A 14,562-nucleotide genomic window follows, 5' to 3' on the forward strand; every position below is an offset into this window, starting at 1 on the left:
ACCCAGTCTGTGAAAATCTGTGGCTTTGGATGGATTTCACTTTCTGAGTTTTGCTTTCCTTCACTTGAAAGGAAAATATTAATGAATTCTGAAGATGCTCTTTATGAGGATGATCAGATGTCCAGATTTTACAGGGACAGCCCCAAATATGGGGACTTTCTCTTCTATAGGCACCTATTACCTCCCACCCCCATCCCGATTTTTCACACTGGCTATCTAGTCATCCTACTCTTTATATGGGGAAAGGCTTGTGTGGCATTGCATCACTATACTTACTTGCTGGGTGTAGCACAAAGGCCTTTTTATTGACTATAGATTTAAGTCTTTATTTTGGAATAAAATTCCAGGTAAAGGGCATGCGTTAATATAGTTAGTAGAAAAATTTGATGGCATTTTGGCAAGAAAATAGCTTACCTCATCCTAGTATTGCATTTCTTTACTAGTCAAAATTTTTCTGTTGAGCTGCACTATCTGGTACGGATACCATCGTGAGAGGATGTAAAGGGACAGACTTTTAGGCTGGCTTTCACTGGGCTCCTGGTTAGTGCATGTACTTTTGTGGACACAAATAATCAATGACACCATGACTCCTATATAAGCCCATTGCAATACTGCAGTCTGACAAATGCAGGCTCACAAGTTGGTTGAATGGAGCCTGTTCGTGTACTTTTAATCTTTTAGAGCAGGGGTGGGCAAACTACAGCCCGTGGGCCACATCTGGCCCACGGGACCATCCTGCCCAGTCTCTGAGCTCCCGGCTGGGGAGGCTACTCCCCGGCCCCTACCCCGCAGCCTCACCTCACCGCCCTGCCAACGCTTTGGCCTGCTGCTTCTGCCGGGGAGCGCGGCGGTGTGGCTGGCTCCAGCCGGGCAGCGCGGCTGCGAGCTCCTGCTCCTCTGAGCGGCATGGTAAGGGGACGGGGAGGTTGGATGGGGGTGGGGTCCCAGGAGGGGGTGATCAGGGGACAAGGAGGGTTGGATGGTTCATGGGTTGTGAGGAGGGCAGTCAGGGAGTGGGAAGTGGGAGGGGGCCAGGCTGTTTGGGGAGGCACAGCCTTTCCTACCCTGCCCTCCATACAGTTTCTCAACCCCGATGTGGCCCTTGGGCCAAAAAGTTTGCCCACCCCTGCTTTAGAGCTAGACTGTGCACCCCTGCCTCATGGTGGTGAGCCCTTATTCACACAAGTAGTCCCTCTGAAGCCAGAGAGTTACCTGCCATTAATGAGGACTCACCAATATGAGTAACAGCTGCACAACTAGCTTTCAATCAGGAATGATGAGCAAAGCATTACAGTAGACACATTTGTGTTACTTTTTTCCTCTGACACACTTGTCCCTTTTCCTTGGATCCATAGTACAGCCTACAGAGTATCAAGGTATGCAGGAGACTTCACCTGGGGGCAAGGTAAAATTCCCTGCAGAATCCTCTGGAAGTCTCCCTTACAAAGGAGACTATGCGAAACCTAGCAAGATCTGCCGGAATTGTGAGCCCCCCCCCCATTTTTTTTTTGCCCTTACAATCTTGAGGCAGGGTGAAATGTCATGAGAAAAACTTTATTCTCAGTAACACTTCTGAATTTAGACAGGAATGAATGTGTGATACGTCCAGACATCTGTGGAACAGCACAGTGCAAGAACATCCCTGGCAAATATAAATGTGAATGTGCAGAAGGCTACACATATAATTCAACTTCAAAGAATTGTGAAGGTAAAGGTTGTTTTTTTTTTTTCCTTTCTTTTTTTTAAAAATAGCTGCTGTGACAATTTGGGGAATCTGTCTACATGTAACTTACAAATTCTAGTTGATCATTAAATGTCTCCATCATCTACTACCATCTCTCCCAGATCAAGGACAATAGAGAGTTGTTAACTTAAAACAGTTCCCATTCAAATGGGAGCACCTGAGAACAATGGGCTGGCTAAGGTTTAGAGAATCCAGTTATCTTATGTGCTTTGCAGAGTTTGGAGCAGTGGAAGGAAACAAAGACACAGGATGTGTCAGAGTGGGGGTTTACAGACACAGAGGGTACACCCGTCTCAAAGCCCAGGTCAAACTGACTCAGGCTTGCGCTGCAGGACTAAAAATAGCAGTGTAGACTAGAGGGTCAGCCCGAGCCAAAACATCTACACTGCTCTCTTTAGCCCTGCAAGCCTGAGTCAGTTGACCCAGGCTCTGAGACTCTCTGATGCAGGTTGTTGGTTTTTTTGCTGTGTAGACATACCCAAAGTCTGAGGAGGGACTCAAAAGGGAAGCTTTTTGATTGCCAGATGAACTGGAGGTGAAGGATACTGACTACAGGGGTCAGGGAAAGATCCAGTAATTGGGAGAAAAAGCCCTAAGCTGGTGGAGTGAGAGTCAATACAGGGGACTCGGAACCCTAGAAAGATACCAGCTGAAATCCCAAAGAATGCTCAAAGGTGATGAGAAAACTGAGGAGTGGTGTACAGGTGTTCATTGTTTTGCCTAGATCTGTATATCTCTTGTGCTGTCTAAAGTAAAGAATGAGTGGGTTAGAAATCCCTCTGCAAAGTCTGTGTTGTTTGCTTCAATCATCACATATTTCTGTAACAGGTGAATTATACACCAGTGGCTGACTACTCACAAGACTGAGCTCTAGGGAAGGGTTTTGCTTAACCTACTGAAGTGTCTTGGGGGTCAGCACTCATGCGAAGGGCCTACTGCAACTGGGTTTTGGGGTCCATCCTCCATGCAGGGGTATGACACAGTCTGTGCCAGAGAGTCTACAGCCAGAGATAGTAGCTGGAGCCTACCCTGTGATCATGAGGAGCTTCAAGGCACACAGGCCTAGCAAGCGGGTGTAACACAGCAGCCTGGTGAGGGTCCAGTAGGGGTATCTCAACCAGGGCTGTTACAATTACTACAATGTATAAAACAGCTTTCTAGCCTCTTCTATGGGTATATCAATCACCACATTTTATGTCACTATCATTCAAATGTTGGGTGCTCATTGATATTGAGTCAGTCTGACTGCTCTTCATAAAGTGTGCAAATATAATACTGGAGGGATTCACTCTCAAAATATTGGGACCTGAGACTGCCATTTAAAAATGATCCATTCCTCTCCCCTTGCCCCAATTACACCTCCTCCATGCAATCTAATCTACAATTTGTCAGAACATTGTCCCTTCAGAAATTTTCTGGGCAGAGAAGAACATTTCTTTATGAAATGAGAGTGTGGAAGAAAGCGTCCCTCCAGAGAAAGTTTTCAGAGTAGCAGCCGTGTTAGTCTGTCTTCGCAAAAAGAAAAGGAGGACTTGTTGTGGCACCTTAGAGACTAACAAAATTTATTTGAGCACAAGCTTTCGTGAGCTACAGCTCACTTCATGAAAATCTAGTAAAATCCAGTCAGGGTTCATAAACATCCCTATAGTAGAAACTGCCTATGATAGGTACTGACTCTGCCTATCCCCTTTCAACACTTGTGTGGCTGCACCAGCCACTACAGACACCCTGGCAAAGCAGGTCTTGCTGGAGGCTAGCATTTGTTGCACCCCCTTCCCCTCCAAGCAGACATACCAGCTCTGGGGCCGCAGCTTGCATTGCCAGAATCCTGAAGGTGAATCAAACCTGGGTTTAAAACACAATAGAAGTTGTTTTAAAGAATGACCTAAGCCCACTACAGTTTAACTTAGAGATTGGTCGTATCTTCAGCTGCACACATCTTTATCCTTCCTGAACAGAGTGTTTTTTCCTAAACAGGCCCTTGTTCAACTAAACAAACAGCAAAGACAGTAAGATTGGGCATTTTAATAGGTATAGTGCCTTTCCTCCAAGCATCTCAAAACCCTTCACAAGCATTAGTTGTTTAGTCCTTTCAACACACTAAGGAAGTATCTGCCATGTAATTATGGGGAACCTCTGGCACAGAGAGGTTAAATGGCGTGTTAGGTCACTCAGTGAGTCAGTGTCAAATACTAGGTTTCAGAGTAACAGCCGTGTCAGTCTGTATTCACAAAAAGAAAAGGAGTACTTGTGGCACCTTAGAGACTAACCAATTTATTTGAGCATAAGCTTTCGTGAGCTACAGCTCACTTCATCGGATGCATACTGTGGAAACTGCAGAAGACATTATATACACAGAGACCATGAAACAATACCTCCTCCCACCCCACTCTCCTGCTGGTAATAGCTTATCTAAAGTGATCAGCACAAAAAAACCTGGATTTGTGCTGGAAATGGCCCACCTTGATTATCATGCACATTGTAGGGGGAGTGGTCACTTTGGATAAGCTATTACCAGCAGGAGAGTGGGGTGGGAGGAGGTATTGTTTCATGGTCTCTGTGTATATAATATCTTCTGCAGTTTCCACAGTATGCATCCGATGAAGTGAGCTGTAGCTCACGAAAGCTTATGCTCAAATAAATTGGTTAGTCTCTAAGGTGCTACAAGTACTCCTTTTCTTTTTGTCAAATACTAGAATCGAAGCCAGGAAACCTGGGAACTAGTTTCTGGTTCTACCCAATACGTTACGGTCACCACTTTATAAAGTGGAGCTTGAAGAAGAGATCTTGAAATTTTCCTTTAAGCAACTAAAAATGCGATTTTAAATTTTTTAAAAAAACCTAGCATGCTACAAAACCAAATCATGTTTTAAAAATATATTTACTAGCAGACTATCATTTATTTACATCAAAGGGCAGTGTACTTCAGAACCGGCATTGCAAAATTTCTTTATACATCGCCCTTGGCTCATGCCTACAGAGCCTCTCACCTCATAAGCTTGTATGTTTTTCATATTAGAAATGTAACAATTAAATTAGCCTTTCACACAACCTCTCTTTTATACATTATTTATTGCACACAGCCAACAACATGAAAAAGGTAGTAGGTTTAGCTCTTTAATAGCCAAGTGGTTTTTGCTTTTAATCAGCCTATATTGATCTCCATAAACTCCACTTAAGCTGTCTGGACTTTGCAGCTTGGGAAGATTACTACATCAGTCAGAGGAGGTACCTCTCCCTCAGATGGGACTGTACGGAACTGATTTTGGCCTTATGTGAACAGATTGTCTCTGCTCCACACAATTGCCATGTATACTATTAGGACTGTAGTAACTCTTGCAGCTTGTGAGACCCAAGGAGGAACAAGAGGAGAGTGGCCCAGAACAGGTAGTACTGATAGACAGATGGCAGGAGTTCATTTATGTCAACTCCTTTTCTGCATTCCTCTGTAATCCTCAGCCATGCAGCTCAGCTTTGTAGCTTCTCACATATCAGTTCAGCTTTGCCCTGGCTCGCTGCACGGTTTCCATATAAGACTTGCTGGGGTTGTTCATCCAGAAGGCAAATGTAAATTTCAGGCTGGAGAGAGCGCTTTAATACATCACCCCCACCACTGACAGAATTCACATTCCAGTACAGAACTGTCTTGCCCATTGTTGCATTAATTTAATGTACTTGTCTTTAGAACATTAAATGATTGTTCAGTCTAAGTCTCATGCAATGTGCTTCTGTTTCACTGCAGATGTGGATGAATGTGCTGAAAACACTTGTGCGCAAGAGTGTGTAAATTCTCCAGGAAGCTATTCCTGCTATTGTGATGGCAAGAAAGGGTTCAAGCTTTCTAAGGACAGGAAGAACTGTGAGGTAAAACTGCATGATATGAGCTTGCTAGGGAAATTACAGAGTTGGGGGTTTCTCTATGACAGGATGAGGTAGATTAGAAAAAGTACCAAAGCCAGTTTTAAAATTGCTGGGAAAATGCTGCAGGCTTTGAGTCAGGGCATGCTTCACAAATCAAATCCAGCAGTTCAGTTGACAGGGATTTGGATATCATTCGGCCCAGGTTCAGTTCCAAGAGAAAGCATCAAGAGAAATCTGCTTTAACTAGCCCTTTTCTACCCGTCCCCCAAAAAAGCCCCATGCCCTCCTTGGCTTAGATGTTGACATGGGAGCCTCAGCTCATTTTGAAAGCATGTTCACATATTTCCCAGATTTTTCTTGCCATGAGAACCTTTTCCCACCTAGTCTCTCAGAATGACTCCTGGAAAAGCTCAGTTTGAGCTGATTGTTTTGCACAGTTTCAGTTATCATGACTTTTTTTTTTTTTTTTTTTTTTTAAAAAGATGGCCAAGCAGCGAGTGAATAGTTTCACCAAGTGCTAAAAAAACACATTTCCCATCCAAAAGGAACTACAAATTTACACTTTAGTGGAAGAAACAGTGGGACTATAGAGGATTTCAATTAAAGCATTTTCTTATGAAGGCTTTTCTTTATACTACTTTGGCAGGAATGGGCAGGTTGGGACCTGTAAGTGTGTTCAAACAGCTTCCACCAAAAACAAATCTTTGCCACAGTATGATGTAGGGGCGCTTAAATATTTCAAAGATCAAAGCCCACTATTGTGCTCGAACATATTTACTAGAAGTTGGTATTTTTAGTTGCTAAGCTTTAATACTTAGACAACACAGGGAGTAATTCCATTCCCTACTGATAATAAAGTGGGAGGACAGTCTGCTCTGTCCCCCTTAAACATTACTCCTAACGCTGTTGTATGAGAGACAGGTTTAGTAACCCTTGGGACTAAGGCTAAAGAGGCTGACCCAGTATGTAGAAACCAGTTGCAGATCTTTTAGTTGGAATAAAAATCTGTATTATCAGCAGTATCATGGAAAAACTCAAAAGGATGTATCCTCTTTACAGACCAAGTGCTCCACCCCGTGTATAAAAAAATTCAAGTCCAATTCTTACATATAATATTGTAATTCATGAGTTGTTGCACTACAGTCAACGGAATTGCTACACCATGAAAATTGTGTTAAATGAGAACCAAGCCCAAAGAATTTTGGGAAATGTAGTATTAGCTGTGAGTTAGACCAATAGTTCTCAATCAGGTTTACGCATACCCCTGGTGGCACGTATAGGTCTTCCAGGAGGTACATCAACTCATCTAAATATTTGCCTAGTTTTACAACTGACTACATAAAAAGCACTACCAAAATCAGTACAAACTAAAATTTCATACAGACGACTTGTTTATACTGCTCTATGTACTATACACTGGAAAGTAAGTACAATATTTGTATGCCAATTGATTTATGTTATAATTGTATGGTAAAAATGAGAAAGTAAGCCATTTTTCAGTAATAGTGTTGACACTTTATTTTGATGTCTGATTTTGTAAGCAAGTAGCTCTTAAATGAGGTAAAACTTGGGGTATGCGAGACACAAACTCCTGAAGGGGTACAGTCATCCTGAAAGGTTGAGAGCCACTGAGTTAGACTATCCAAGTGCAATGTGTATCACACACACAGTAGTGTTTCACACCCAATTGCTTTGGTTCTGCTGCATCTGCGTAGGACATATCTGCTGGGAGATTAAATATAGGGGATTCAATCAAAAATAAGTTCCAACTGTCTTTTTACATCTGACATCATTGTGGCATGACAAGAGACATAAAAACAGCAGTGCACATTGAGTCGTAGCTGAAATGGCAATATGGCCATACAATGTCTGACCTATTTGAATGAGACTGACCAGATAGCAAGTGTGAAAAATTGGGACGGGGTGGGAGGTAATATTTCAGACAAAGCCCTGAACAGTGGGACTGTCCCTATAATATTGGGACATCTGGTCACTGTAATTTAAACTGATATATTATCCCTATATACAGTCATCATTCTGTCTACCACTGCAATACAGAAAGTATACAAACTTCATACACAGCAACACTGGGCAACAATGTATACCAGAAAATGAAGAATACCTTTCCCAGTGAAGGCTGAAAAGTTTAAATAGGCAGAATATAATTACCCAAATTTGATTTTGGCCAGGACACCGGGATTAACCTCACAATCTTACCTGGGACTAGTTGTGACTCGTGTCCAGGACCAAATTTTTCATGTGTTCTGAGAAGATACCATATCAAGAGACATTGTACTTCCCCTGCCACTATGCTGTATATTAGTTCAGTTCTGCTTCAGAGGAAAGTGTGGTGCTTATTCAAATCAAGACCACTTTGTGTATCACCCTAGATGTTTTAGATTTCACCCATCCAACAATCAACCCAACCAAACTGCTTAAATTAAGAGACCTGAGAATCCTAACATAAGGTGGTAGGGATGCAGGTTGAAAGGAAATGGTGTAATTTGGCTGTATGCCTTGATTTGAATATTAAACACTTACAATGTAATTACCAACTCAAATGAAAGTTGTAATCTACGAAACTATGTTACAACATTTTTGATGTATGGATAATGTAGAAAAATAAAATTGTTTTATTTGTACTGAGGTATTCAGATTAATCAAGTATACTAGGTATCAAGTGCTTAAGAAAAATGTAACGAGCTAAAAGCCACTAAGAACTGAGGTTAATCTGTGAAATATCACTGCACAAAAGTTATGACATGGTGATTTTTCCCTTCATTATTTCCAGGCTGTTCCAGTTTGTGTCCCTCTGAATCTTGAAAAAAATTATGAATTGCTTTACCTGGCAGAACAATTTATGGCGATCCCTGTGCTGTATTTAAGGTTTAGATTGCCAGAAATAACCAGGTGAGCATTTGCCATTGATAACACTATGCATGAAAGTGCTGGGGATTTGTTTCCATTAATTCCCAGAGGGTGGCAGAAGGACTATGGATTGTATGAAGAGTTCACAGCATCATCTCACTGGATAAGACACCTTGTATCATTGCGGGGAGGACAAAGGAACTGAGCTTCCTACATGTAATAGCACTCAGTGGAGGCTGGAGTTATTTGAAAGTGGACAGACAGGAGCGAGGTGCTTAGAACCACTTTACAGCACCACTTAGTGATTGTATTATATCCATGAGCCACATCTTTAGTATAGTTCCTTCCTGTAACTCATCGGCTCAGCTGGATCTTAAGCAACCCTTTCCATCAGACGGGGACAGTGTCAGCTGCCCGATGCAGCTACATAGTGGAGCAGGCAGCCCATTGGTGTGGTCTGTGGCAGATACAGTGCACCAGCATCTGAGCCTGAGCTCATCAGTGGGTGAAGAGCCAGATTCCTCCTGCAGTGACAGCTGTGTTGCTGTGGTTGAAGACAGAGATATACGGACCAAAAGGGAAACAAACCCTGGGAGGAAGAGAATCAAAACAGTCCCGAGACTGAGTGGGAAAAGGTGGAAAATGGATCAAGGGGGAGAGGAGAGAATACGAACTGGATGGAGGCCTCAGCAGTTTTTAGAGTGAATGAGATTTCTTAGGAGAGGCAGAAAGATGGTGTCTCACAGTGACAGAATCTTGCTGCCCCCTCTGAAGGGAAGAGAAAAGACGTGACGATGATGGCAGAGATGTAGAGGTATTGCAGTTCCCCCGGGGCCAGTCTTGCCAACTGACTCAAAACTTGCTCTGAAGAATCCCCACTGGTGGGACGTTTGCAGGCACATTTTGATCCAAACGGTGTCTGTGGTATTTCACAGTAGGCAAGTTTCATATAGGTTCCCCCCTAAAGTGCGTCAGTCCTTAAAATCAGATGATGTTATAGAAATGAATATGCATCTCGCAGTGTGTAGTTGTAAATCAAAATGGGGAGCCTCAGATGATGGTTCTGCTGCTCTTATGCAGGCATTACCAGCTGTAGCATGCTGTTCATCAAGTACGGAGGAAGCTAATGGTCTCCTGTGCTTTCTCCTAAAATATTCCAGGCCACTGATGGAGCACAGTGTCTTGTTTTACGCCAATATCAATTTGTAGGATTTCCCCTTCAGATGTCAGTGTCCTACAGCTATTGCTAATGTTAGTAAGCTCTATGTGGCATTTAAGTTTACTCCTTGTGGCACTTGAAAATGCAGAGTTACCTTTGAATCACTGTCTGAACAATTTCAGAGGCGCCAACAGCAGAAGTTGTTGCATTTGTGATTTTTAGTGTCTCAGATTTAGAGCATCAATATTAAGACATGCCCTTGTGTCATGAATCAAAGGTGACCTGGAATTAATGCTCTCTTGGAAGATTTTTGAAAAGTTTGAAAGTGTCCTTAGCAGCTAACATCTTAAATAGTTACTTATAAATTCAAAATAAGGAGTTTTGACAGAACCATGTTTGAAAGTCAATGTGGTTTAGTGACTGGAGAACTGAACTTGGAATCAGGGCACCTGCGTTCTGTTCCTAGTTCTGCCACCCACCTGCTGTGTGCCTTTCACAAGTCACTTCACCTCTGTACCTCCATTTTCCCCTCAAGCCCTTCTTCGGTCTTGTATATTTCGCCTGAAAGCTCTTTGGCGCAGAGAGCTTCTCTTATGTTTGTACAGCCCCCAGAGCACAACAGGGTCTATAGGTTCTACCATAATAATAAATAATAATACCACCACCATTTATTATTTGTATTACTGTAGTGTCTAGGAGCCCTAGTTATGAACCATGACTCCATTGTACTAGATGCTATACAAACACAGAACAAAAGGAACTACAATTTATGCATGATCATCCAAATGCCACCAACATACAGATCTTATTCCCTAAACAAAATAAGGGTAAAGAATGGAACTTTCAAAGTCAGTGATGAAGCACATTTAAGAAGATACTTCTGATAGATTTTTTTTTTTAATGGCACTCCTCATCATAGTACTGGAACACCTCCCAAACAATTTACTTTTTCTTACAACACACCTGTAACGTAAGGGGAACTGGATTCTGCCTATGATTAATCACAGGCAGCCATTGGACCTGCTTGGATACAGAGTTGTCATTTGGAGATTAATATTTGCCTCTATAGCTAAATTATTAATGTATTGCACTGAACTCTTCATTGTCTCATGTATCCTCTTCCCATGATTGTGATTCCTCTCCCATGACACAGATTTTCAGCAGAATTTGATTTCCGGACATATGATACAGAGGGTGTTATATTATATGCTGAATCCTCTGACAGCACAGCATGGTTCTTGCTTGCACTTCGTGATGGGAAGATTGAGATTCAATTCAAGAATGAACTTGGAACAAAAGTCACCAGTGGTGGCAAAGCCATTAATGATGGTCTGTGGCATATAGTAAGTTATTTTCTAATACCCTGTGAATTATTGGTGCACTCAGGTGAAGTTGGGGAAAATTGTAATCGCGACTTTATAATAATAATTTAAAAAAGGTTTCAAAATGATTCCATAAAGATCCCAGATGTAAAGGTGGTTAAGAAAGATACAGTGGTAGCATTAGCAAACTTCCGAATTTCCTTGTGATACAAACAGCCACTGTCTGCACGGTGCTTGGGCCCTATGAAGTAATACCTAGTGCATGATCATCTGTGTAAACATGTTTATTCTGATTAAAGTGGTCCATGGGGTTGTTATTCCAAACATACTTGTTATTTTATGTGGGCCAATGCAGCTTGATCAATCAAATCAAGGCTTCCTGCCTCCTAACTAAAGAAAATATTATTATTGTCCTTAACTCTGCTAACCATAGATTTCTCCTCATGTCACTTTGCTTCCCCTATCAATTTTCTACAATTCCTAACTTTTGATTTACATTCTGTACTATCAACTTCCCCTTTCTTCCATTTATTTCATATTATTTTTAAAGTTTTTTATAGTTGCCTTCAGGTTCTTCTAAACCAGATTGCTTTTTTAACCAATTTGGCCTTCTCCCTTGATTATGGCTTTTTGGGCATCTAGTAAAGTCTTGTTAAAGAAGCCCTAATTATCCATTCACATTTTTCCTCTCAGCTTATTTGGCTCATGATTGTTTTCACCTTTGTGAAATTGGCCCTTTTAAAGCACCAAGTTGGGCAGGATTGTACTTGGGCAGCTAGCAACTTGTGCTGCTACAGCCACACTACTATTTTTAGTATGCTAGCTTGAACAGAGCTGGACATATGTCTACCGGTGCTGGGAAGCACCCTGTCAGCTGCTGTGTAGATGTACCCTAAATGGATGAGATTTAGTTCTGCCATATTGTTTCCTGGTGTCCAGTCCAGTGCACCTTCGCTTAGACCCAAAGGTATTTTGGTGGGTAACATCAACAGTAGATGATTTTTGGGGGGGAGGGGGGGTGTCTGTGTTCCCTCAGGAGATTCAGTTCTTTGTGGCAGGCAGAATGAGATCCAGAGGAGCATGCTCAGTGTGGATGGAATGTTGAGCAATTTTAGAAGCAAATGCCTAATGAGGTCTACTAAGCATAGGCACCAACTCCGTGGGTGCTCTGGGGCTGGAGCACCCATGCGGAAAAATTAGCAGGTGCTTAGCACCCACCAGCAGCAAAGCTCCCCCTACCCCCTCCTTGCTTCATCCTCCCCTGAGCACGCCACGTCCCCGCTCCACTGCCTACCTCCCAGCACTTCCTGCCTGGCCACTGCCAAACAGCTGTTTGGTGGCACTTTGGACTTTCCGGGAGGGAGGGCAAGGAACGGGGATGCCGCGTGCTCGGGGAGGAGGCGGGGCAGGGGCAGGGACTTGGGAGAAAGGGTGGAATGGGGGCGGGACAAGAGCAGTGCAGGGGCAGGAAGAGGTGGAGAAGGGGTGAGGCCGGGGCGGGGTGGAGGGGGTGGGGTCGAGCACCCACCAGGCAAAGGGGAAGTTGGCACCTATACTACTAAGTGTAACACAAACTGAAAAATTGTGTTTTTTCCAAAAAATATCAGTCATTCAACCAAGTATAGGCTTTCCTATGGAAAGCAAGAGACACCTTTGCCTTTCAAATATTATTCCTCTACCCAGTTTCATAATCCTGCTGCAAACCATTAGAATATTTAAAAAAAAAGAGAGAGAAAGGCAGGTTCTGGGTTTTTGTTTTTTAAATACCGGGACATGTTAGGCAACCTTAACACAAGACTCACTACTCCTCCCTGTGTAATCAGTACATTCAACATATGTAGTGCTATATATTTTGTATATTATTTTTAATCCTAGGTCTCAGTGGAAGAATTAGAACACAGTATAAGTGTAAAAATAGCAAAAGAAGCAGTGATGAATATTAACAGCCCTAGAAATCTGTTCAAACCAACAAATGGCTTCCTGGAAACTAAGGTGTACATTGCAGGATTACCTCGCAAAGTCGACGACACCCTCATTAAACCGGTAACTTAAAAATACCTCCTGATTAAGGCTGCTTTCTTGTTCACTTCTCCTTATGTGGTGGTTACTGGGGAGACAAAATACAGGGAGGTATGTAGGTAGAAAATGAAAATGCCATTGACATTTTTGTTTGAAAATGAGTACGCATGAAGCTTTGTGGTCTGCCCATTTTCAGGTTTCAATTATAGAATCACAGCAATTAAAGATGTCTCAGGTAATCTAATCCATTTTCCAGGGTCATATGCAAGATTGTGCCTGAGAGTACATTTCCTAATCTCATTTTAAGACTCCCAAGCAATAGGGCCACCAATAGTTATCTTGGGAGCCTATTGTACAAATGTTCCCTTTCTTAGTGCCACATTGTGCCTTGGTCTTGTGTGTGTGGGCGAGGGATAGGGGTGGGAAGTGTTGAGGAAAGGTAAAAGAAATGCAGAGAGTCTTCATTTCTACCCTGCCCTGCCCTACCCACCCTGCACAGGGGGCCTGAGTCACCTTACTCACCCTTTTCAGCAGCTGTAGGTCCCTGCAGCCACCTCTCACGCAGACCCAGTAATCCTCAAAGTAACTGGCAGTGTCAGCAGAGACGCAACAAGTGAATGGAAGACTGAACTTGTTTTCCACCCTAGAAGAGGGAAGCCTCCATTGCCATTGCCCATACAGTATCTGTTCTTCATATGTGTAAAAGAATGTCTATCCAACACGTTGCATGTGTACTAGAAAATAATTTACATTTGAAAACAAGTCACCAGTCCACTAACAAAAAAAATGCTTGCAATATTTCATTTTTTAATGAATCCATTTTTGTTTGCAGTGTGACAGGGAGGCAAAAAGGTAAAAATGTTTAACTGCTTCTCAATAAATATTCTCTTACCCAATGTGAAATAATTCTAGAAATGTTGTTTGGGCTGATGAGTCAAACTCTCAGCCAACAAACAATACTAATAGCTATGGCCCCCTAGTTATAGCGCAGCAGACATGGCCAAGCAGAAGAGGAAAGTTTGGCTTCAGTATGTTTGAACTTAAATTTTGAAGGTGTCTGTTCTTTGCTTGCCAGTGGTACCAAATGGGAAAAGCTTACTGGCTCAGCAGTGCTGACTGAAAGCTGCGCTACTGTACATGCCTTTGAGTTCAAAGAGACACAAAGTGCGTGAGGGTGACAAAATACCAGTGAGGTAATGTCTTTTATTGGACCAACTTCTGTTGGTGAGAGGGAGAAGCTTTTGAGCGATACACAGCTCTTCTACAGGTCTGGAAAAGGTAGGTACTCAGTGTCACTGCTAAATACAAAGTGGTACAGATTGTTTAGCATAAGTCGTTAACATATATTCTAAAAGACTATTCAAGGTGAAGTGGTCCCTTAACACACTTCCAGTGATGGGATAATAAAGTGTGGAGGGGAGTTAGTGGATTACAGATTTTTGTAATAAACCATAAATCTAATGTCTTAATTAAGACCATGATTTTTAGAGTCTAGTAAAGTGATGAATTTAAGCTCCCAGGCTCCTCTTTTCAAGGTGTTGTGCAGGAGGACGAGGACTGAGAGGTCAGAAATGGAATGATTGTTTTGT

The 14,562-nt window shown here is 42.4% G+C and overlaps 1 protein-coding gene across 1 annotated transcript in view; it reads left to right on the forward strand.

The window, feature by feature from the left end:
* Positions 1–14,562, forward strand: part of PROS1 (protein S) — a 45,165-nt gene that overhangs the window by 15,852 nt on the left and 14,751 nt on the right. Inside the window, exons 7-11 of the mRNA XM_048870052.2 lie at positions 1,583–1,708; positions 5,487–5,608; positions 8,397–8,515; positions 10,786–10,975; positions 12,830–12,997. Coding sequence (XP_048726009.1) covers positions 1,583–1,708; positions 5,487–5,608; positions 8,397–8,515; positions 10,786–10,975; positions 12,830–12,997 — 725 coding nt within the window. The remainder of the gene's footprint in view (positions 1–1,582; positions 1,709–5,486; positions 5,609–8,396; positions 8,516–10,785; positions 10,976–12,829; positions 12,998–14,562) is intronic.

The sequence above is a fragment of the Caretta caretta genome, chromosome 1, assembly GCF_965140235.1.
Source record: "Caretta caretta isolate rCarCar2 chromosome 1, rCarCar1.hap1, whole genome shotgun sequence".
NCBI lineage: Eukaryota > Metazoa > Chordata > Testudines > Cheloniidae > Caretta > Caretta caretta.